We start from the raw sequence: 22967 nt of genomic DNA, 5'->3' as shown, positions 1-22967 counted from the left end.
TTTGGAGATTTTACAAGATACAGGTTTCTTAGGAGTTAAACCAGTGAGAACACCAATGGAGCAAAACTTGCATCTCTCAAAGGATGTTGGTAAACTTCTTCCAGATGCTAGTCAATATAGGAAATTGATTGGAAGATTATTATATCTTACTCTAACCAGACCTGATATCACCTATGCAGTGCATAGGTTAAGTCAGTTTCTGGCTGAACCAAGAGAGCCCCACATGTTGGCAGTCAATAGGGTGCTTCAGTATTTGAAAGGGACACCAGGCAGAGGTCTGTTCTTCTCTAGTAACTCAAGTATGCAAGTCAAAGCCTTTTGTGATGCAGATTGGGCAGGGTGTCCAGATACCAGAAGGTCTATTACAGGCTATAGTGTGTTTTTGGGGGATTCTCTAATCTCTTGGAGGTCCAAGAAGCAGAGCACAGTTTCTAGGTCTTCAGCAGAGGCCGAATACAGGGCAATGGCCACCACAACATGTGAAATTGTTTGGGTTCTTCAGTTGTTAAGAGACTTGAGAGTTGATCATCCAAGTAGTGCTCAATTGTTCTGTGATAATCAGGCTGCATTACATATTGCAGCAAATCCAGTCTTCCACGAAAGGACGAAACATATAGAAGTTGATTGTCATTTGGTGAGAGACAAAATCACAGAAGGAGTGATCAAAACATTCTATGTTTCGAGTCAACTTCAAACAGCTGACATCTTTACAAAGGCATTGGGACTACCAGCTTTTAGCAGGTTAATTACTTGTTTGGGGTTGATAGATATTTACTCACCAAAGCTCCAGACCACTGATGATCAAGTCACTGAACTTATGGTTCATGACTTGAGGGGGAGTATTGAAACATCTGCTAAAGAAGAAGATGTTGCAGTCAAGAAGAAAGAAGACTTCAAGGAATGCACTAAAACAGAGCAAAACGACACAGCTGCTACTAAAAGGAAGAAAACAAAGATGAAGGTTAAACGATGTCGTGCACTTAAGTGTCAACATTCAGACTGATCAGCACGTGTAGATATTGGCACGTATGAGTTGGTGTTAGTGGATTACAGCTGTCACTCTAATTAGGAGATTAGAGTTTGTTAAGTTAGTTAGAATTCTGTTTTCCCGTTTAGTGTATATAAAGCAGAGGATGATGTAAAGTTAATCAACTGTTTTTCATTTTCTGATTCTGTTAAGTAAAATTCATTACCTCCCAAAGTCTTTTCTTTCAATACACTCTAGAATTCTCTTTCGTAACATAAACAAATACTAAACTTTTTACATTTTATTTTATTTAAAATAGAACAAGTTTATTTCGTGTATTAAATGATGTGGCTTGAATATAAATTTAGATTTGTAATATTTAGTCTATGGGATAAATGCATTTCAAATGGAAATGGTTTTAAGAACCTGAACACAAATTCTTTATTTCACTTTCTGTGTTCCAGCTCCATTTTAAATTTTACTTTTGCAAAAATTTGAAAATGAAGTGACAAACAGTAATAAAAGATGTAAATAGAAGTCATGGACAGACAGCAAAGAATGGGTGACATATTCGACCACTTTCTCCACAAGAGTTCTCAAATCCTTAACATTAAAAGTCTATTTGGGATTCGCTTATTTTGCTAAAACTAAAAATTTTTTGCTGAAAATACTGTAAATAAAGGTAAAAGTTAGTTGAAATAGTATAATCGAATCCATGAATAGTACCAAAAAATGTAGTGAGACATATAAATAGTAGCAAAAATAATTTAAATAGTAAAATAAGTTAACAAAATTAATCATGCCAATCAGACACTAAACTTATCAAGAAGACTGATAATAGAAGTTGTACTAGACAATGGTTCCACAGCCAGATCATCCATCACCATGTACATAACCACCTCTTCCACGTACCCTAGAGGAATTTTGTGTGAATAATTTTAGTAATAAACTAATAATTATTGTGCTGATACAACTTTTGTGTTGATATATAATTTTTGTCATAAATATTCTACGTGTCAAACTATAAATAACTACTTGTCACTATTATATGAATATTGTATCCCAAAATTTGGCTTTTCCCATGTAACAACAATTCATTGTCGGCCATAGATTGAGGCCTTGGGTCACGCTTTTTCTTCTTTTTATAAAAAGAATTTAATCCGTACGTAACCCTTTATAACTTTTCTTTAGTGGACATAGCTTTATCTATTATGTACTTTTTAATTAGCCCAGCAATAGAAGACTTTTGCAAATTCTGAAACCTCTTTGCTTTGCTTTATTGATAAAACAAAAAACAAAAATAAGAAGCATCTTTTCTTTTCTTTTCTTCTTTTTTTTTTTTTTTTTTTTTATAGATTTGGCAAAGGATTTAATTAAGCAGCACGTACCCTTTTCCCCTCTCAGGATATGAACTCCTTGTTCACGTTTGGTCGAAGGTAAGTTGTACTTACATTTGCAATGCTGTCGTAAATGTTTCCCAGGCTGCCCACCATTTCTTGATTGAGAAGCGGAATGAAAGTTCCAATGGGCAGGGCAAGAATGTAGAAGAGGAAGTCCACGAAATCCTTGCCTGCTTCAGCATAAAGCACTCTGCGTCTTTCTGTGTCTATCATAAGTTTTAAACTCACTTTGGTTACAGCTGCCATGGACATGTCTAGCTTGGTTTCTCTACAACTTTGCTGGGAAAAATGATGTACAATAATCACCGTGATCATCAGGACAGATGATTTAGTTGACCGAGTAAATCCAGCCGGGACACAATTCTTACATGGCATATCTTGATTGGATTAAAATCAATTTCAATGGGCGTGCTATTAGCACTATTATCATGCATCAATTGAAAATATGTTGTCCTTCTTTAGAATCCTAAAATTTATGTATCTAAAAAAAAATATTATATATATATATATATATAGGATTTTAGATCCAAAAAAAAAAAAAAAAGGTGGACTACGTTAGATTCTCGGGTGAAAATAGCTAAACAGCCTTAATTTTTAAATTAGGCAATAAAACAGCTAACTTTTCAAACTATTTAACAAAATACTACTTTTTGAAACTTGATATTAGTAATTTAATACTCTATATATATTAACAATATTGAGTTTTATATATATTTATAAGTGGAACTTGACATTCTTGCTCAAAATTTTCAAAAAAATTTACGTGGTAAAATACGATTGCTAATGTTGAGTTCCAAAACAATGATCTTTTACTACATAGTTTAAAAATGGACTGTTTTGCTACATAATTTAAAAATTAAGGTTATTCAGAAATTTTTACCTAGATTCTCCAATTAAATTCAACCGATCCATTGAATTTAATTGTAATTGTTTGCAGAGAAGGGAATATATTTTGTGTTTTACTAAAAAAAGTTTGTTTCTACCGTTTTTTTTTTTTTTTTAATTGTTACTCAATTTTCACTAATTCAGAAAAGCCACTGGCTTTCCTAGAAATGAAATCTCATTGTCGGCCACAGACTGACTTGCGCAAGTGGGCAGGCTTGGGTCCATTATTGCAGTGTCCTGTGCTAATGCAAGGTATGATTGCATGTACTCTCTTTGAATTTTATATTTTCCTTTTCCTTTTTTTTTTCTTTGATTTTTTTTGCTTCTCCTTCTCTTGTGAAAATGAATTCTGCCCCTGCCAAACATTTTTTTAACCTTTCTTAGTCAAAAGGCAAAGAAAGCAATAATTAAATGGAAAGCTTTGAATTTTACGCTCTAAAATTTCAAAAATTAGATTTTACTCTTTAGTATTTGAATTTTACACCTTATGTTTCAGAATTTGGATTTTTCCTCTTAAATTTTATGGGTATTTGGATTTTATTCTCCAAAGTTTAAGAAGAGTTAGTATTTTAAACCCTAAAGTTTCAAATTTGGGATGTGTAAAATCCAAACACTCCCAAACTTTTTGGTGGTAAAATCCAAATTCTAAAACATTAAAGTATAAAATCCAAATATCCCTAACTTCAAGGGGTAAATTTCAAATTCTAAAACTTAAAAGTATAAAATCTAAACACCTCCAAACTTTAGAAGTGTAATTTGCAATTTATCCAATCTTTATACATTTTTAATTAAGCAAGTAACCAAGGATTTTTTTTTTTTATATTAAATGAATACAATTTTTTTTTAATAGAAAAACAATGTTACAGACACAATTTTTGTCAGTATATTTATTTTTATAATAGAAGAGTAATGTTACGGACATAACTTTGTTCACAATAAATTTTACAATCGTTAAAGTAGTTGATTATAAGTGACAAGAATAATTGATACTTGTGAGTTGATACACCGACCATTAAACCTATATATTGGTCACTTCAAGGCATTTGGAAGATTTTGCTTGACTCTGTGATTTCAACTGAGCACTCTAACACACCATAGGTTATCTTTGTGTTTGGGTGGTAAACTCCTCTCAAGAATATGGCAATTGGAGTGATTGAAAGATGTTTTGGCTTTGGCAAGATCTTCTTAATAAAATCTATGATCGTCTTTTCGTCTGTAGAATATAAGGGTTAATTTCCGTTCTTATATGGTGTAGAGTTTGAGGTTTGAATGGCTACAAAAAGGCACGTGAAATCTATATAAGTCGGTGGTTTTTCTTAAAATTTGTTATAGAATTAGCTAAACTCTAATTACTAACAAATCTTACAAACTTTCATTTCAGAGAGAGAGAAGGGGGGGGGGGGGGGATCAACCATTGTCCATTAGATAGCCACACCAGATTTAACTACATTCGAAACATATTTGCAAAAAAAAAAAAAAAAAAAAAAATCCCACAGAATTCTTCACTTAGAAATTGAAACACCACTAAGATACAACAGAGCCATCATTCTGCTTTTTCAACCTCTTGAAAATTGACTTCCTCTTTCAACATTGGGAGGAAGACATCAGTGAGGACACTCTTTGATAGTAGTGAAGCTCTGAGCAATTTTATACCCTAGCAATAAATGAGAAAAAGTAGCAAAGCGGTTAGTAAATGTAGGAAAGAATAGAGAAAATTTTACATGAATGCATTGGGAATAAACCTATCAAACATGTTGGGTATGATGGGTTCGGATTTGATCATTTGGGTATGGATCAAATCATATTCAGGTCAGTAACTTTTATTATAGCGGGTTATAAAACCTCTATGATCCTTACCCGATCTGTGATAGGTTGGATATACCCTAAAAGACATAATTATGTATAGATTACACTTACCTACCTTAAGGTTAGGNTAGTGAAGCTCTGAGCAATTTTATACCTTAGCAATAAATGAGAAAAAGTAGCAAAGCGGTTAGTAAATGTAGGAAAGAATAGAGAAAATTTTACATGAATGCATTGGGAATAAACCTATCAAACATGTTGGGTATGATGGGTTCGGATTTGATCATTTGGGTATGGATCAAATCATATTCAGGTCAGTAACTTTTATTATAGCGGGTTATAAAACCTCTATGATCCTTACCCGATCTGTGATAGGTTGGATATACCCTAAAAGACATAATTATGGTAAGATTACACTTACCTACCTTAAGGTTTAGGGTAATGTCAAGGATCAAACCCTTAAGGTTTAGGGTAATGTCAAGGATCAAATTTGATCCTTGACATTACCCTAAACCTTAAGGTAGGTTAGTGTAACATCATTTGTTTCAGACCCAAAGAAATTTTTTATTTTTTATTTTTATATCTTTTCTCTATTCTTTCTTCTTATCCTCACAGTCAATCAACCCCACACCTCCACACACTTGGCCTTCTCTCTATCTCTTGTTTCTTTTCTTTTTCCTTTATTTCTCACTTTATTCTCTCTCTCTCTTTCTATTTTATGTTCCTTTGCCAGGCCAAATCTTACCCTCGTGGATTTTCTTTCTCCCATCTCTTCTTCTCTCATGTCTCTAATGCACAAACGGCCTTACACTTGATTAATGTTTAAAGAACCAAATTGGACATTCTAAAAAAGTTTTGGATGTTTTTAGCATTATTCCAAACCTCAGAGTAAGTTAATGTATTTTACCTTTTTTTATAATTAATTTATTTACATAGTACTTTTTAATGATTTTTATGTAATATAGAATCATAGATGACTAAAGAACAGTGGACATTATAACTGAAAATAAATAAAATGAATGAGTAATTTGAACCTTCTTACTATTTTTCTTTTACATAAATTTTCTTTACTTTTGTTAGTAAATTTATAATATAATTAAAAAAAAAAACAAAAAATGAATATTGTTTTTCTTCCTAAAATCAAAATGGATCAATCAACTCAACCTAATTTTTTGCAAAGAGGGTCGGGTTGGCTCATTTTTCAAGAATTCAAATAAACTTTTACACACGCCTATTTTTATTTTTCAAGTTCAAATGAAAATGAATTGATAGGTCTTGGTCCAATTGTATCAAGTCTTTAATTGTAAGTAGGGTCGGGTTGGCTCATTTTTCAAGAATTCAAATAAACTTTTACACACGCCTGTTTTTATTTTTCAAGTTCAAATGAATTGATAGGTCTTGGTCCAATTGTATCAAGTCTTTAATTGTAAGTAGGGTCGGGTTGGCTCATTTTTCAAGAATTCAAATAAACTTTTACACACGCCTGTTTTTATTTTTCAAGTTCAAATGAATTGATAGGTCTTGGTCCAATTGTATCAAGTCTTTAATTGTAAGTAGGATCGGGTTGGCTCATTTTTCAAGAATTCAAATAAACTTTTACACACGCATGTTTTTATTTTTCAGGTTCAAATGAATTGATAGGTCTTGGTCCAATTGTATTAAGTCTTTAATTGTAAATAATAAAATGATGTCAGTAATAAGTACAAATAAGAACTAATAAATTAATTAAATTATTATGAAAAATATTATGTATGTTTTTTTTTTAGAAGAGAAAATTATTCTGTATTAGTCAATAGTTAGAGCTCCATAATTAAATTAGCAAAATGCCAAGAGCTTTATAACTTGACAACTATTTTCTAATATTTTTAATGAAAACATACATAATTCAGATTCTCCCTCTTTCATTGTGACTTTCAAATAAAATATATATATATATATATATATATATCAAACCTAGCACAACACAATGCCGGCATCTTCTTTTTTTTTTTTTTTGGCAGAGAAAAAAGTCCATGCACATGTTTTTATGTTGATATCTGGGCATGGCATCAATGAACATCTCAAAACAGTTAGAACTTTCTTTTTTTCTGAATAACAAAATTTCATTAAAAAAACATAACTTAACAATGCAAATCCAGATGGTACCAATCCATCTCAATGCCTCATAACGAAAGAAAGATAGGGATGGCCCCCCAGGTTGCATATATCCATGACTTCATTTATTTGAAAATATTGTTTCACACTGTTGTAAACTTTGTATACACAATGCCTATAATTCCACGCACAATACACACATTTTTTAATATTCATGTATAAAACATGAAATAAGTAATGTATATGAAATATGTACATACACTTATCATTATTATGAGAGAATTAATGCCTTTCATCTATGGTAAATTGTAATCTGTTTATTGGTTGAGAAAAAAAGTCCATGTATATTTGCTTTTACGCGATAAAAATGTAATATATATACATCACAAAAAATTACTTCACAACTCTTGTTAACCTGACAAATATGATTGAAGCAATATCATTTCACGTAACTTATCACAAATATCATTTTAATTTATACATCAATTACAACAAATCTTATCAATAGTATTTTTTATATAATTATTAGGAATTTATGATCCTCTACCAGTTTAACTTTAACCAACTTATTTTGCACCCAAAAAAAAATCATCAGAAGGAGATAACTGACACTGAAAGTAAATGAAGTAAATGCACAAAAATACAAAGAATGAACATGCCTCATCTATCTCAAAAAACAAAAACAAAAACATACCTCATCCATGCCAAAATCGACCACTTTCTCCATAAGAGTTCCTATTTCCTTGACATTAAACTTGTCAAGAAGAGTGATGATAGAAAATGTGGACAATGGTTTCACCTCCAGATCATCCATCACCATGTACGTAACCGCCTCTTCCACATACCCTCCCTCCATCTCAGTGGAGAAGTAGGGATTGTTTAGACTTCGTGGACCTTGATAACTTAACGAAGTCCCATATGATGAATGGATCGAGCAGGTTAAGGATTGGGAGCGGTCGAACACTTCTTGAAGACAACAAGAATATTTACACCCATACAATTTCCTGGATGTTGAGGTTACAACGTTTGGCAATTGGAGAAGGCCGAAGTACCAACACTACCAGAGATGAATGCTTTGTACTTCAGGAGAGTGCCTTTGTTCACGTATAGCTTAAGGTAAGTAGTACTTTAATTTTCAATGCTCTCGTAAATGTTTCCCAAGCCGCCCAACATTTCTTGATTCAGAAGCGGAATGAAAGCCCCGACCGGCAGGGCGATTATGTCAATTAGGAAGTCCACGAATTCCTTGCCCGCTTCGGCATAAAGCACTCTCTGGCTTTCTGTGTCTATCACAAGTTTCAAACTCGCTGCTTTGTTCACAGCTGCCATGGACTCTGTCTAGCTTTGAAGTTTTTGGGACACAAGCAATTAATTAATATATGGGAAAACTAAAATATTCTTTCACAGAATGTCTATATTTATAATAAAAAGCGTGTGAGAATCAAAAGCCCTTAATATGTCATGACTCATGCATCACATACTAACTAGTAACTAGCATAAAAAGACAGTAATTTTAAACAAATAAGAAAACAAAAGCATTCCCTGTGCCAAAAGCACTAATGTATTGTTGTTTGCCTGATTCATATTTAGAACTTAATGGATTGTTTGGATTGATGGAAAATATAGTAAGTTGGTCAAAAATTAGGGAATTAGACTAATTTTTGGCCAATTTATTTTACTTTCTTCAATCCAAACAAGCCCTAAGAAGCTTCAAATGCATTAAGTACTGATAAGATAAGGGTACAATATTTTTCACAACTAACTATATGATTTGTTATTGTTGGAACATCACTTTTATAATATAAGGACAGACGTGCTAAGATAAAATTTTATGAATGAGATTGAGTGCCACAACTTTGTCCAAGCTCTGATGTGAGAGATGAAAAAAAAGAGATAAAACTTACAGCAAATTACTGAAAAATGGTCCGATAAAGCAGTAAATATTGTGATTTAAAAAAAAAAAAATATATATATATATATATATATAAGACAGCCAGTCATTTGTACGATGTTCCAATCACAACAGTTAGGCCAAAAGTAAAAAAATTTGATTCCAATGTAACCACAGTTCATTGTCGACCACGGATGGAGACATGGAGGACTTGCTTTTTTAGCAAAGGAAGAGTTGGACTGCTTTTTGAGACCTGAATTATTGTATCCCTTTAATTTAGCTCTTCCCGTGGACTTTTCTTTTATCCGTATTAACTCGATTCGTAACTTTTCTTTTAAGTGGACAAAGCTATTATATATTAGGGCCCATTGTCACCATCCTGATGGGCCAAGCCTAGTCCTATCCATGACTATGATAATGATGTTGATTATTATTATTATTATTATTATTATTAGAGCATTCTTATTAAAAGTTGTAAAAATTTTGGTATTTAGTATCTAAAAAATCAATTTTATAGCATTTAACACAGCCCTTTACAATACACCTAATATTAAAACTTCTATTTTTATTTTATCACTTCATTAAAATATTATTTATTTCCCATTTTTTATTCTGTTTTATTCTCACCACCCAAGCCACCACAAACCCACACATAAATTCATGGCAACCAGCAGTCGACCACATTCACCACCACTAGTGCCATTGTGGTAGCCACAACCCACCACCAAAAAAAAAAAAAAAAACCAAAACAACCACCATCAGCCACCACTACCACCACCATGGCAGCCACAACCCACAGCAAAAAAACCCTAAACAAAACCACCACCATCATCAACAACCCACCATAGAACTCATTAAAATAGACCAACACCAGTAGCCAAAACAACTATCATCACAATCACAAGCCACCTCCCCCAAAAAAAAAAAAACCCCATAAAACTTCAACACCACCACACCACCACCGTGACCCAAAATCAACCACAGCACACACCAGCACATACCCTTTGTCATCCAGCTCCAACAAAAAACCCATGCCAAATCAAGGAGGCTCTAGTGTGGTCCCTCAAGATTGAACCTAAAACTGAAAACCCATGCCAAATCAAGTTATTACCATGAAAAAAATAAATAAATAAACACCTACCCAATCCTAAAACAAAATAAAGAAAAATCAAACCTCATGGAGAAAGGCTGGTGGAAAAAAAATAATGAATTTGTGAAAGAAAAAGAAAGGAAAAGTGAGAATAGTCAAAGTAGTAATAAAAAAAACTTCTTTTTTAAAAGATTTGAGCTACAGTAAATTGTTATAAATGACATGACAGTCTACTGTAGCTAAGATGCTAAACATTTTAAGTATAGCAGATTTGATGTGGTGTGATTTTTGTGGAATGAGATGCCATATTAATATTAATATTAATATTAATAATATTAATTTTATTATTATTATTATTCTTTGATAATTACAAAGTTGATAAAAATAAAGGGAAGAAATAAAGAGAAAGAGAGACACAAGAAAATAATTTGTAAATTTCTAAATGTAAAATTGTATAATGAATTGTCTTTTAATATAAGCATGTCTGTGTGTAATACAAATATATGGAGTGCAAAGCAAGTAAATAGTAATTAAGTAACATGTTAGTTAGGATTAGAATCCTATATAGGATTAATGAGAATTTCGTGGATCAAATCGAGAATAGTAAGATTCTACTTTCCAGAAGAAGAAAAAATAATAATGAAAATTCATTAGTATTGATAATATATGTTAAAAAATCATAAGAAAAACAAAAAGTAAATTTGACACAAATTACTCATAAAAGGTACTAACTAATTAGAACCAAATTAACGATACGTGAATAAGTGACAAAGTTCAAATTTCAAACTTAAAATTTTTAAGTTCTAACAAAAAAAATATACATAAAGTTCCAAATGAGTAAGTCTAGTGCCACAAATATTTCCACAACTTTGCCACTACTTTGCTACTTGGCGAATTGTAAGTGGTGAAAATAAAATAGTAGGTCCATGTAGGTTTATGATTTCACCACTCACAAGTCACCATATAGCAAAGTTGTGACAAAGTTGTGAAAATGTTTGTAACATTGGACTTACTCATTCCAAATCAACAAATCTGACATTTACTACAATAAGAAAATCACCCCAAATTCAAAGTTACAAAATTTTTGCAAATGTTTCAACATTATTAAGATAATGAAAAATGTCAAGCCATTCAAAACCCATTACAATAGAGTTGGACAATTCTAATCTCACCATAGAGAGACGTAACTAAAAATAATTTTAATGGATGTTGATTTTGCTTAAAGGCTACATAAACGATATTACACGAATATAAATTGATCTATGGGGTAAAATTGTAAGGATTTTATAGAGAATAATCGTAAGATTTTACATTCCATCATCCAGAATCACGATCTCATTCCGCCCTTATCCCATGAATGATTAATTCTAGGTTGATCAGGATTGTTTTTGTAGAGTAGAATCTTGGGATTCTAAGATCCAAAATCAGAATTATGACAACTATCGTAAGGAGTTTAAGACAAGTAAAAGAACCTTGGGCCCAAGCCCTTTGGTAATAACTTTTAACATTTTTCCCAAACAATGCCAATTCATAAACAAACGAGTGAACAACAGTAATCATTAATCAAGTAAATGTATATTGCCCTTTATATTTCCAGACATTTGGCTACCATCGAAAGCATAAGAATGAAACCCAACAAAATGAAAAAGACGTAACATACTTGCAACAACACTTTGTCAAAAACCCAGAAACTATTTTCACTCCAAAATAAGAAAACACAATATAATGTAATAGTGCAATCATTTAGGCCCCTTCTTCCTTCGCAACATTTATTAGCCACCTAAATTTCTCAATTAGGATTTAAGGAAGATGTCTGTCAGAACATTTTTTGTCAGTAGAGAAGCCTTCAGCAATTTAAGACCCTACAAAATCAAAATATAGCAAAAAAATTGTTATTACACACATATATTATACTTCAAGAAATCAAGTAGAGAAAGCTTAATTGCTATGACAGTCATACCTCTTCCATGCCCAAATCAACCACTTTCTCCTCAAGGGCCCCTACATCCTTGACATTAAAATTGTTAAGCAGAGTGATACTAGAAATAGTGGACATTGGCTTCACCACCAGATCATCCATCACCATGTATGTAACCACACCTTTCACATACCCTCCTTCACTGGAGGAGCCCGAATTGTTTCCACTTCGCGAGTCTACATAAGTTAATTCCGAGGTCATAGTAATCGATGGTCTCGTGCACGAAGGACAAGATGTGTTGCGATCATCAGATACATATGCATGACCTTGAACACACCTATAGAATTTCCTAGATGTTGATGATTCAATGTTTGGCAATTGGAGAGGGACTACACCACCACCAGAGATGTATACTTTGGGCTTCAACAGAGAGTCTTTGTTTTGTTTTGGCTGAAGATAAGTATCACTCAAACTTTCAATGCTCTCATAGAAGTCTTGCAAGCAGCCTACCATTCCTTGCTTTTTAAGCAGCCTAATGACAGTTCCAACCGGCAGAGCGAGAATGGTTATGAGGAAATCAACAAATTCCTTGCCTGCTTCAGCGAAGAGCACCCGCTGACCCTTACTGTCTATCAAAAGCTTCAAGCTTACCTTTGTAGCTGCCATCTCTATATATATGCCAAGTGACTTCTTTCAGTTCTTTGGCTTGGATAATACCACCCTTTTATATAGTCTTTTGGGCTATATGGAATAATTAATGGGAAATTATAATGAATAGTCTTTTCATTGGTACTCGTGATTCATGAACATTAGGGAATTGAAACGTTGAACTAAACATTTGCTGCATACATGTATGCACAGCATGGGACTCTTAATTCCCTAATTGGGAAGTCCTTTCAGTTTTGTCGAAAAATTCAATGATAGAGTTATGAGTGGTAATGACTTCAAGCAATTGAAAAGCCAATTGGAGTTAGTGCACAATCATTTTGGAATGTTTTGAGTCCATGTCTGTATTGACGGTGCCAAGTAATACTCAGTAGCCTTGGAAGACTATGAAGCTGAGGCACCAGTCAGCAACATCAAGTAACTTTTTCATTTTTCCTTTTTCATATGATGTATAAATAATAAATAGCCTAAAAGGTGTTCATGCTTCCAGGATTTCAAATATAATTAGCGTAATTCATACCTCTTTTATCTCAATTGCCAACAGTCGATCGACACATATATATGTACCCTTAGGTGACAAATATTGTTTGCCAAATGAGAGGCATCGGCTGGCAAGGGAGGCTATGTGAAATGGGTGTAAAAAGCTAGTCATTTTGCTTACAATATCAGGTGGTTCTACTTTCTGACTTTCTATTAGGAAAATGACGATTATTAGTTGGGTAATACTTGTTACACAGTTTTACACACACCCTATTTATAAACCGAAACTACTTCAAGTCACGATTTCAATTAAAAATTTGAGTATGTGTAAAACTATGAGTAACAATTTGTTTGTAATAAACACAACCTTTATTAGTTTATATGAATAGTACCATGTAAAATTTACATTGTTTTTACATTTCCCTAATGTAGTATATGAATTTTTATGTTATGGCATGATACACGTAAGAGTCGGTAGATGAATTATTGGCTGATTCATGAAGGCACCCGAAGGCTACAGACAGCTCATGGTGGTGCATGGGTTTGCAAATATCTTCCATGGAGGGGAGAGATGGTTTTCAGTTGATTTTTGTTGGGTTTTGTTAAGGAGTTCGAGATCTGTCGACTAATATGTGGGGAGCAATAATGTTATTGAAAAAATGCCAAACAAAAAATAAATAAATAAATAATTCTCAAAACCCTAAGTTTGATACCATGTTATAATAATAGTATATTATTTAATTATATGTAAAATTGAACAATTTTATATATATATATATATAGAGAGAGAGAGAGAGAGAGAGAGAGAGAGAGAGAGAGAGAGAGAGAGAGAGAGAGAGAGAGAGCATAGACTTATGTGCTGTATATATAGAAACCTAAATAGAAGAGATATTTAGGGAAGTGTCATTTTAATAAAAGAGGTAGGTGTAATTTACACTAATATTTAAAGTATCAACCCATCATTTGGAATATTAAACATAACATACTAATATACACTCATAGGGCACCAAATAAATCGAGACATCATTCCTTGAGCCAAATTAGTTTAAAACAAAAAGCATAGTAGGCTTACATGGAAATTACTATATGTCCACTAATGGTTATGGAAATATGTCGTGATAATAAAAAAGAATTCTTGTTTTCGAATAAAAGATTGGAGTTCAATTATCACCTATACAAAAATCAATTGATTTCTTTACCTGATGATAAAAGAGAAATTATCATAAAGTGAATGTCATAAGTTTAAAATATTATTGTATTTACCAAAAAAAAAAACCTTAAAATTAATATATATATATATATATGTGTGTGTGTGTGTGTACTTTTTTTTTTTTTTCGAAACTCTAAGTTTATGGATGGCTTCAAATTAAACTTCATACGTTTAAATTATACTTTAAGAAATATTTCAATTCAACCATAAATCCATTTATGTTGACATCATTAACAGAAAATTCTTAAATAAAACGACTTTATTTTTATTTTATCACACGTATGATTATTATATACTAACACTATTTCACTCAAAACCAGGCATTTTCTTTAAGCACTTTTTTTAATCGCTTTACACACAATGAGTTTATGGTTTGAATCAAAACATTTTTTAAAGTGAAGAGTTTAATTTAAAATCTCAAAAATCTCGTGTTTATTTTAAATTCATCTCTAAACTGTGAGCTTTGATATGTAATTTTTTTTAAGTGAAAAATAAAACAACAACACAACACATCAGCAGTGCTATGATATAAGGCAGCATACAATATTGGGTGGCAAGATTTGTATTATGCAGCATTCTATGCCAATGCCGTTCGAAATTGCCGATCAAATGTTGGCTTATACCGACTTTTAAAGGCTATATATATATATATATATATGCTCTATTCCATATAAAGTTGAGATACATGGGTTGTTTCAAACAGATCATTTATATGTACTCTAGATAATCATCTGATCAATACAACGTGTGGATGACCACTTGAGAGATTGATATTTATATATACTTAATAGTTTTTTAATTTTTCTTTGTTATTGTTTACTACTATTTTATTTTTATTTCATAACAAGTGGAATACTGCAGGCCCAAAACCTTTTTCTTCAAGGTTTCTTATTGAGCGGTCGGGCTTGACATCAATCATATAATGAAATGCCTAATGGGCCTAACAATGTCTAGGGCTTTGTCTACTTAGTGGGAAATTGTAGGCCCAATTAATACCTTAAACATTCGTGGCCTTTTTATATAATGAGAATCCAAATCTTCCGTACAAGAGGAGAGGCACAGAAAATTTGAATTAATACTAATGGTCCTCTGTCATTATATAAGGTGATAATTAACGAAAACTTAACCAGACTCCCAAAAAATAAAATGAGAAAGAAGGGCAAGCATATTGCCTTTTACATTGCCAGATTCATAACATATTTGCAACCAAAAAAAAATCTTGGCAATCCCACAGGCCTCTTGCATTAAGGGTTTATTTGGATGAACTTATTTTTACTTTAAAAGAAAATGCATAGCTTTTTAGAGTATTACATTTTATGAGGAACAATTGTACTTGCATATAATAAACAAAATAAGCGGATAAAAACAAAGTCATTAAAACACACTTTATTAGAAATTAAAATTCCAATCGGCTGCAACACAGCGTCATTATAAGGACGCTTCTGCCTCTTGTTGAAAGCTTATTTCATGCTCAACTTTGGGAGGAAGATATCAGTGAGAACACTATTCGACAGCAAAGAAGCCTTCAACAATTTCACACCCTAGCAATAAACCACAGGAGCAAAATAATTATTATTGTGTAGTAATTAGTAGATAACAGAAGCATATTTTATATATAGATACAACAACATTTAAAGTTAAGATATATGCATGCTACATTATAATTGTTTATTACTATCACAATAAGTTTTTTTAAGGTGGAATTAAATCCCAAGTCTTTTACATTTAACATTTAGAAATTTTACATGTTGAATTAACCATAATACAAAAATGACAATACAACATTTCAGGTTTTTTTTTTTTTTTTTTTTTTTTTAAGATGAGCCTATACTTCTGTTCCCCTTCAATCTTCTCGAAGTGGTAGCATTTTTGAGCATATAGGCTCTATACTCTAGAGTCGTAGACTTGTACGCAGTAACATACTATACCAGGGGCAAGACATCCTTTTGATTTAGCAGTTTAAGTTACTGGGATGGATCAGTCATCGATTCCAAATTTTTCTTTCAAGAAAAACGAAAGAACAGAAATAGAAAGAAGAAATAAATAGAGGTCATGCATATATAAAAAGCAAAGAAGGAATGACACACCTCATCCATGCCCAAATCGACCACTTTCTCCTCAAGATTTCCTACTTCTTTGACATTAAAATTGTTAAGCAGAGTGATACTAGAAATAGTTGACAAAGGATTCACCACCAGATTATCCATTACCATGTATGTAACCACCCCTTTCACGTATCCTCCTTCACTGGAGGACCCTGGATTGTTTGAGCTTGGAGGGTCTACGAAATTTAGCTCACGGTTCATGAAATTCTGGCAAGAAGGACAGATTGCTCTGCTGTTAGCAGACACGTATGAAATACAGTTGGTGCTGTAGCCGTAGCTAATACTAGTATTGTTACACCTATAGAATTTCCTGGATGTTGATGATGATTCAACATTTGGCAATTGGAGAGGGACTACACCACCAGAAAAGTATACTTTAGGCTTCAGCAGAGAGTCCTTGTTTTGGTCTGGCTGAAGGTAAGTATCACTCAAATTTTCAATGCTCTCGTAGAAGTTTTGCAAGCAGCCTACCATCCCTTGCTTTTTAAGCAGCCTAATAACAGTTCCTACTGGAAGAGCGAAAATGGTAATAAGGAAATCAACAAATTCCTTGCCTGCTTCAGCGAAGAGCACTTGATGACTCTTTTTGTCGATCAAAAGCTTCAGGCTTACCTTAGTGGCTGCCATGTTTTGTATGCTAAAACTTTGAATGTATTCGAAATGGAAATTAAGTGCCTTCTTTGGCTAGCTGTTACCTTTTTTATATAGCCTTCGGGTTTTATGTAATTCATTCACTCTGGGAACTGAGAAGTGCCTTATTTTGCTACCCTTTCTATTGGCACTCATTATTCATGAACATTGGGGAATTAAACATTTGTTGCATGTAGAGACTCTTGACTTTCTAATGGTCCCAAGTCCTTTCAGTTTGTCAAAAAGATCAATGAGAGAGTTATGAGTAGTAATGACTTCAATTAAGCATTGAAAGCTAACGGGATAGTCAGTGCACAATCATTTTGGAATGTATTGAGTCCATGCCTGTATTGGGGGTGCCAAGAAGCAGTAAATAAAAACAAATATGTACTTGTTACGCTGGACCATGCCTGATGATACCTATATAGTATCGTCTTGGTCCTCTTGGAGGATGATGAAGCTGAAGACACCAATTATCTGCAACGTAAAAGGAACTTATTTTATAATCCATAACTCCATAGGCCATATATGCATAAATGCAGTGGAGCTAAAAAACTATATAGCTATTTTAGCTCTACCAAAAACACAAAAATAATTATACAGCAGTAGAGCTAAAGCTATTTTTTTTAGAGCTAAAAAAAAAAAAAAATTATTCCCTGCCCGGTTGTGTGTGTGGCTATGATGGTTGTGTGTAGTGAATATATTATTTTATTGTAGTAGATATCTTTTTTTATTGTAATGTTTATATTATTTTATTGTGTTGAAAGTTAAAATAGATCCACTACTGCAGCATGTATGTAAGTAAAATAGATAAAGTAACTTTTTATGGTGCCAAATAGCTAAATTTTTAACTCCACTGCTGTGGTTGCTCTAAAACTAGCCAACATTCATCTCTTATGCGAAAGGAGTGTAAAAACTAGTCTTCTATACATTGTTGCGCCTCTCTGGCCCTCCCTCATTTCAACCTCATCAACCCAAATCATTCTCAAAGGATGGAATCTGATGAAGCAGGGCTGGTTACAAAATTGGCACCATTTGATTTAGGGTGAAAAAGATTGTTTTATGTAAGACTTTTGCCACACGATCTAAAAAATTTTATGAATTGCTATCTCACTATCTTGTCAACTGGTACATATTCTAGGGATGTAGAAAAGAAAACCTACCAATTTCAACCATACACAAGAAAACTCAAACTGAATTTTTTTTTTTTTTTTTTTAATTTTAGGTTTTTGCTAAAGGAAGTTTTGTTGCTAAAGCTACTAGGCTTAAATTGGATACAATTCAAAAATAGAATATCCTACTGTTAATTGAAGTAATAAACTTAGGAAACACTTTAACAGTTTTAGTTATTATTTATCACTTCGCTTTTGAAAAGTAGTTTTGTTTATTCGATTCTTTTGGTTGAAAATAGTATTAAAACTGCAATTGAACCCATTCTCCTAAATCTAATACTAATCATGTTATCAAGGAGATTAACAACCTAGAAAAGTAGCATTAAGTGATTTAAGTGTATGTACAAGGCAGCCAATAAATAAAGATAGTAATGATTTACTAAGTTACAAATTGTTAATTAGTCTAATTTTGAGGGGCAAAGCTTGGGTCCAAACCCATCTTGAGTCTCTTAGAGTCTTGACCATCTTGACAAGTGTTAATACCCATTTTCGCGACACATTTCGTACAAGCCCGATTCAACTAAGCCCGACTTCTTTGTGGGCTCAATTTATGTATTATATTTTATTTATTCTTTTAAGCATGGCCCAAGCCCATGCGACATATCGGGGAAATTGAAGAAGTGTGGTTTGGAGGGTATGGGTCGATTCCTTTAGGACCTTTTTGCATGAGCCCAGCCCATGCGTGCTACCAAGTGAGCAAGGGACACTGGTAGCACCTCAGGCTCATAGAGGAGGTCTTGTATCCAAAATTTCCACCCCAAAACAGTTTTTATACTTTGTGTGACTGTGGCCCAAAGTTTCTACCCAAACCATTTTTTCCTTTAAACATAGTTGGCTCCTATTGGCCAACTCCATCTGCTAGCCCTCACTTAGGTGACCCTCCCAATGGTCTGAAATTTCTGACTAAAGGCAACCAATTAAAGAAAACTCACTTATCCAAAATCATGCTTAAAACATACCAAACTCTTCCCTAAACAAAAGCAATCCAAGCCAAAACACCAAAATAGTGTCATAGGGGATAAAAGCCTCTTCCACTACTCAAAAACCAGTCAAAAGCAACACCCCAAACTCTATATAAAACTCTCTCTTCAGCTCATAAAGAAACCAGCCACGTTCTACCTAGAGACCTGAACTTCAGAGCAAAAACTCATTCAGCCAGTCAATAATCTCACAATTCCGAAGCTTGGGGTGGAAATATGGGTATAGGGAAACCCTCCCTCTCTTCCTCACGACCTCCCTCAATTTCCTCTTCTGTGTGACAGCGGGTCGAAGTTTCAGACTTGTTGAAACACATTTTCCCCATAGAGCTGAAACTTGAGAGCCAAAACCCATTGAAACAGGAAACATTCTCACAATTCCGAAGCTTGGGGGTGGAAATATGGGTACAGGGGAACCTTCCCTCTCTTCCTCACGACCTCCCTCAATTTCCTCTTCTGTGTGACTGTGGGTTGAAATTTCATACATGTTATGTTTTTATGGTTTTTTGCACTTTTGTTATAAGCATTTTGATTTTCTCTTGCCAAAGCACCATTAGCCTTTTGTTCATTATACATTTGGAATTTTGGGCTTGACTCTCCACAATAAACACTTCTAAAGAACCCAAGGGGAGATTTGGGTCGTTCTCGCATTTTTGGCTCTTGTCGCAAAAACGTCCCTGACATTTTGGCGACTCCGCTGAGGAGTCAAGCAGCTGACACAAGAGAAATGGTGCCTCCAAAGGTGTGGAACTACCAAAGAGATGGTGTTTCTCACACCAACTTGTCGTTCCAAGGAAAACTATATCATGCTTTACCGCGCAAGAAAAGCATTGTGAAGTTGAGCTTGAAAAAGTTCTATCCTTAGCTCATTGAGCTACTAGAGATGATCCAAATCATGTGACAAAATCGCTCCAACCTCCAGAAGCCATCCAAGAAGTGAAGGATGGAGGGAGAATCAACTTCCTTATTCAAGAAAAAAAAAATTCTTCCCCTCATCTATATTATTTTTTTTTAGCTATCATTCTTATGGATGAAACATCATATATCTCTTGCTTTACATGATATTTGTGAAAAAAAATTTTGTAGCTTGAAAATGCAAAATGGCAAGCCACAAATCCAACCGCAAAGGGAATGATGTTTCCAACCAATGATCAACAATGCAAAACTCTAAACATCAATTTCAAAACCAAGAACCCCTCACGCGTTGAGCATATGGGAGCCACGGGTGATTGACTCATTTTGGCGCAACAATAATTGCACTGTGTGCAACCCTTCGTAGCTGAATATTTTTAACGTCACCGCTAAATGAAGTCTTCACCAAATAGCTAAAGGACACAGCTAAATGGCCCACCGCAAGGCACTAGATATTTCACACACCAAGCCTTGAGGTAGCAACATACCATACATCAAGTTGTATTGTTGCTAAATTAGCGCCGAGCATATGGGAGCTGCCGCGGGTGATTAAATTATTTTGGCACAACAATAATCGCTGCTGTGTGCGACCCTTCGCAGCTAAATATTTTTGGCATCACCGCTAAATGAAGTTTTCACCAAATAGCTAAAGGTCATAGCTAAATGGCCCACCGCAAGGCGCTAGATATTCCATATACCAAGCCTTGAGGTAGAGACATACCATACGTCAAGTTGTATTGTTGCTAAGTTAGCGTTGAGCATATGGGGCTGCCGTGGGTGATTAAATTATTTTGGCACAACAATAATCGCTACTGTGTGCGACCCTTTGCAACTAAATATTTTTGGCGTTACCGCTAAATGAAATCTTCACCAAATAGCTAAAGGTCATAGCTAAATGGCCCACCGCAAGGCGCTAGATATTCCATATACCATGCCTTGAGGTAGCGACATACCATACATCAAGTTGTATTGTTGCTGAGTTAGCACAGAGCATATGGGGGTCGCCGCGGGTGATTAAATTATTTTGGCATAACAATAATCGCCGGTATGTGCGACCCTTCGCAGCTAAATATTTTTGGTGTCACTGCTAAATGAAGTTTTCACTAAATAGCTAAAGGACACAGCTAAATGGCCCACCGCAAGGCACTAGATATTCCACACACCAAGCCTTGAGGTAGCAACATACCATACATCAAGTTGTATTGTTGCTAAGTTAGCGCCGAGCATATGGGAGCTGCCACGAGTGATTAAATTATTTTGGCACAACAATAATCCCTGCTGTGTGCAACCCTTTGCAGCTAAATATTTTTGGCGTCACCGCTAAATGAAATCTTCACCAAATAGCTAAAGGCCATAGCTAAATGGCCCACCGCAAGGCGCTAGATATTCCATATACCATGCCTTGAGGTAGCGACATACCATACATCAAGTTGTATTCTTATTGAGTTAGCACAGAGCATATGGGGGTTGCCGCAGGTGATTAAATTATTTTGGCATAACAATAATCGCTGCTATGTGCGACCCTTCGCAGCTAAATATTTTTGGCGACACTGCTAAATGAAGTCTTCACTAAATAGCTAAAGGACACAGCTAAATGGCCCACCGCAAGGCGCTAGATATTCCACACACCAAGCCTTGAGGTAGCAACATACCATACATCAAGTTGTATTGTTGCTAAGTTAGCACCGAGCATATGGGAGCTGCCGCGGGTGATTAAATTATTTTGGCACAACAATAATTGCTGCTGTGTGCGACCTTTCGCAGCTAAATATTTTTGGCGTCACCGCTAAATGAAGTCTTTACCAAATAGCTAAAGGTCATAGATAAATGGCCCACCACAAGGCGCTAGATATTCCATATACCATGCCTTGAGGTAGCGACATACCATACATCAAGTTGTATTATTATTGAGTTAGCACAGAGCATATGGGGGTTGCCGCAGGTGATTAAATTATTTTGGCATAACAATAATCGCTGCTATGTGCGACCCTTCGCAGCTAAATATTTTTGGCGACACTGCTAAATGAAGTCTTCACTAAATAGCTAAAGGACACAGCTAAATGGCCCACCGCAAGGCGCTAGATATTCCACACACCAAGCCTTGAGGTAGCAACATACCATACATCAAGTTGTATTGTTGCTAAGTTAGCGCCGAGCATATGGGAGCTGCCGCGGGTGATTAAATTATTTTGGCACGATAATAATTTCTGCTTTGTGCGACCTTTCGAAACTAAATATTTTTGGCGTCACCGCTAAATGAAGTCTTTACCAAATAGCTAAAGGTCATAGCTAAATGGCCCACCGCAAGGCGCTAGATATTCCATATACCAAGCCTTGAGATAGAGACATACCATATGTCAAGTTGTATTGTTGCTAAGTTAGCGTTGAGCATATGGGGGCTGCCGTGGGTGATTAAATTATTTTGGCACAACAATAATTGCTGCTGTGTGCAACCCTTTGCAGCTAAATATTTTTGGAATATCGTTCGGTTCTTTAGAATTTTTGGAATATTTTTGCGACAATGGCCAAAAATGCGAGAACGACCCAAATCTCCCCTTGGGTTCTTTAGAAGTGTTTATTGTGGAGAATCAAGCCCAAAATTCCACATGTATAATGAACAAAAGGCTAATGGTGCTTTGGCAAGAGAAAATCAAAATGCTTATAACAAAAGTGCAAAAAACCATAAAAACATAACAGGTATGAAATTTCAACCCACAGTCACACAGAAGAGGAAATTGAGGGAGGTCGTGAGGAAGAGAGGGAAGGT

General features: G+C 34.3%; 2 protein-coding genes and 1 long non-coding RNA gene across 3 annotated transcripts; all 3 read right to left on the bottom strand.

Annotated features, from left to right (window-relative positions):
• Positions 1-2367: 2367 nt before the first annotated feature.
• Positions 2368-12714, bottom strand: LOC136064292 (uncharacterized). The gene is made up of 2 exons (XM_065765868.1): positions 12102-12714; positions 2368-2744 (listed from the first exon to the last, which is right to left on the bottom strand). Exons 1-2 carry the CDS (start codon positions 12712-12714, stop codon positions 2368-2370), a joined length of 990 nt encoding a protein of 329 aa, XP_065621940.1.
• LOC136064071 (uncharacterized) lies at positions 4657-8874 on the bottom strand. Its single transcript, XR_010625729.1, has 2 exons — positions 7844-8874; positions 4657-4906 (listed from the first exon to the last, which is right to left on the bottom strand). It is a non-coding gene; the product is annotated as an uncharacterized LOC136064071 (long non-coding RNA).
• Positions 12715-15864: 3150 nt separating the features above from the next.
• LOC111985402 (uncharacterized) lies at positions 15865-17136 on the bottom strand. Its single transcript, XM_065765862.1, has 2 exons — positions 16492-17136; positions 15865-15945 (listed from the first exon to the last, which is right to left on the bottom strand). The coding sequence occupies exons 1-2, from the start codon at positions 17134-17136 to the stop codon at positions 15865-15867; spliced, it is 726 nt and encodes a 241-aa protein (XP_065621934.1).
• Between the last annotated feature and the right edge of the window lie 5831 nt (positions 17137-22967).

Source organism: Quercus suber, unplaced genomic scaffold (assembly GCF_002906115.3).
Source record: "Quercus suber isolate HL8 unplaced genomic scaffold, Cork oak 2.0 scaffold_23, whole genome shotgun sequence".
Lineage (NCBI taxonomy): Eukaryota > Viridiplantae > Streptophyta > Magnoliopsida > Fagales > Fagaceae > Quercus > Quercus suber.
This window is presented reverse-complemented; position numbering and strand designations above follow the sequence as displayed.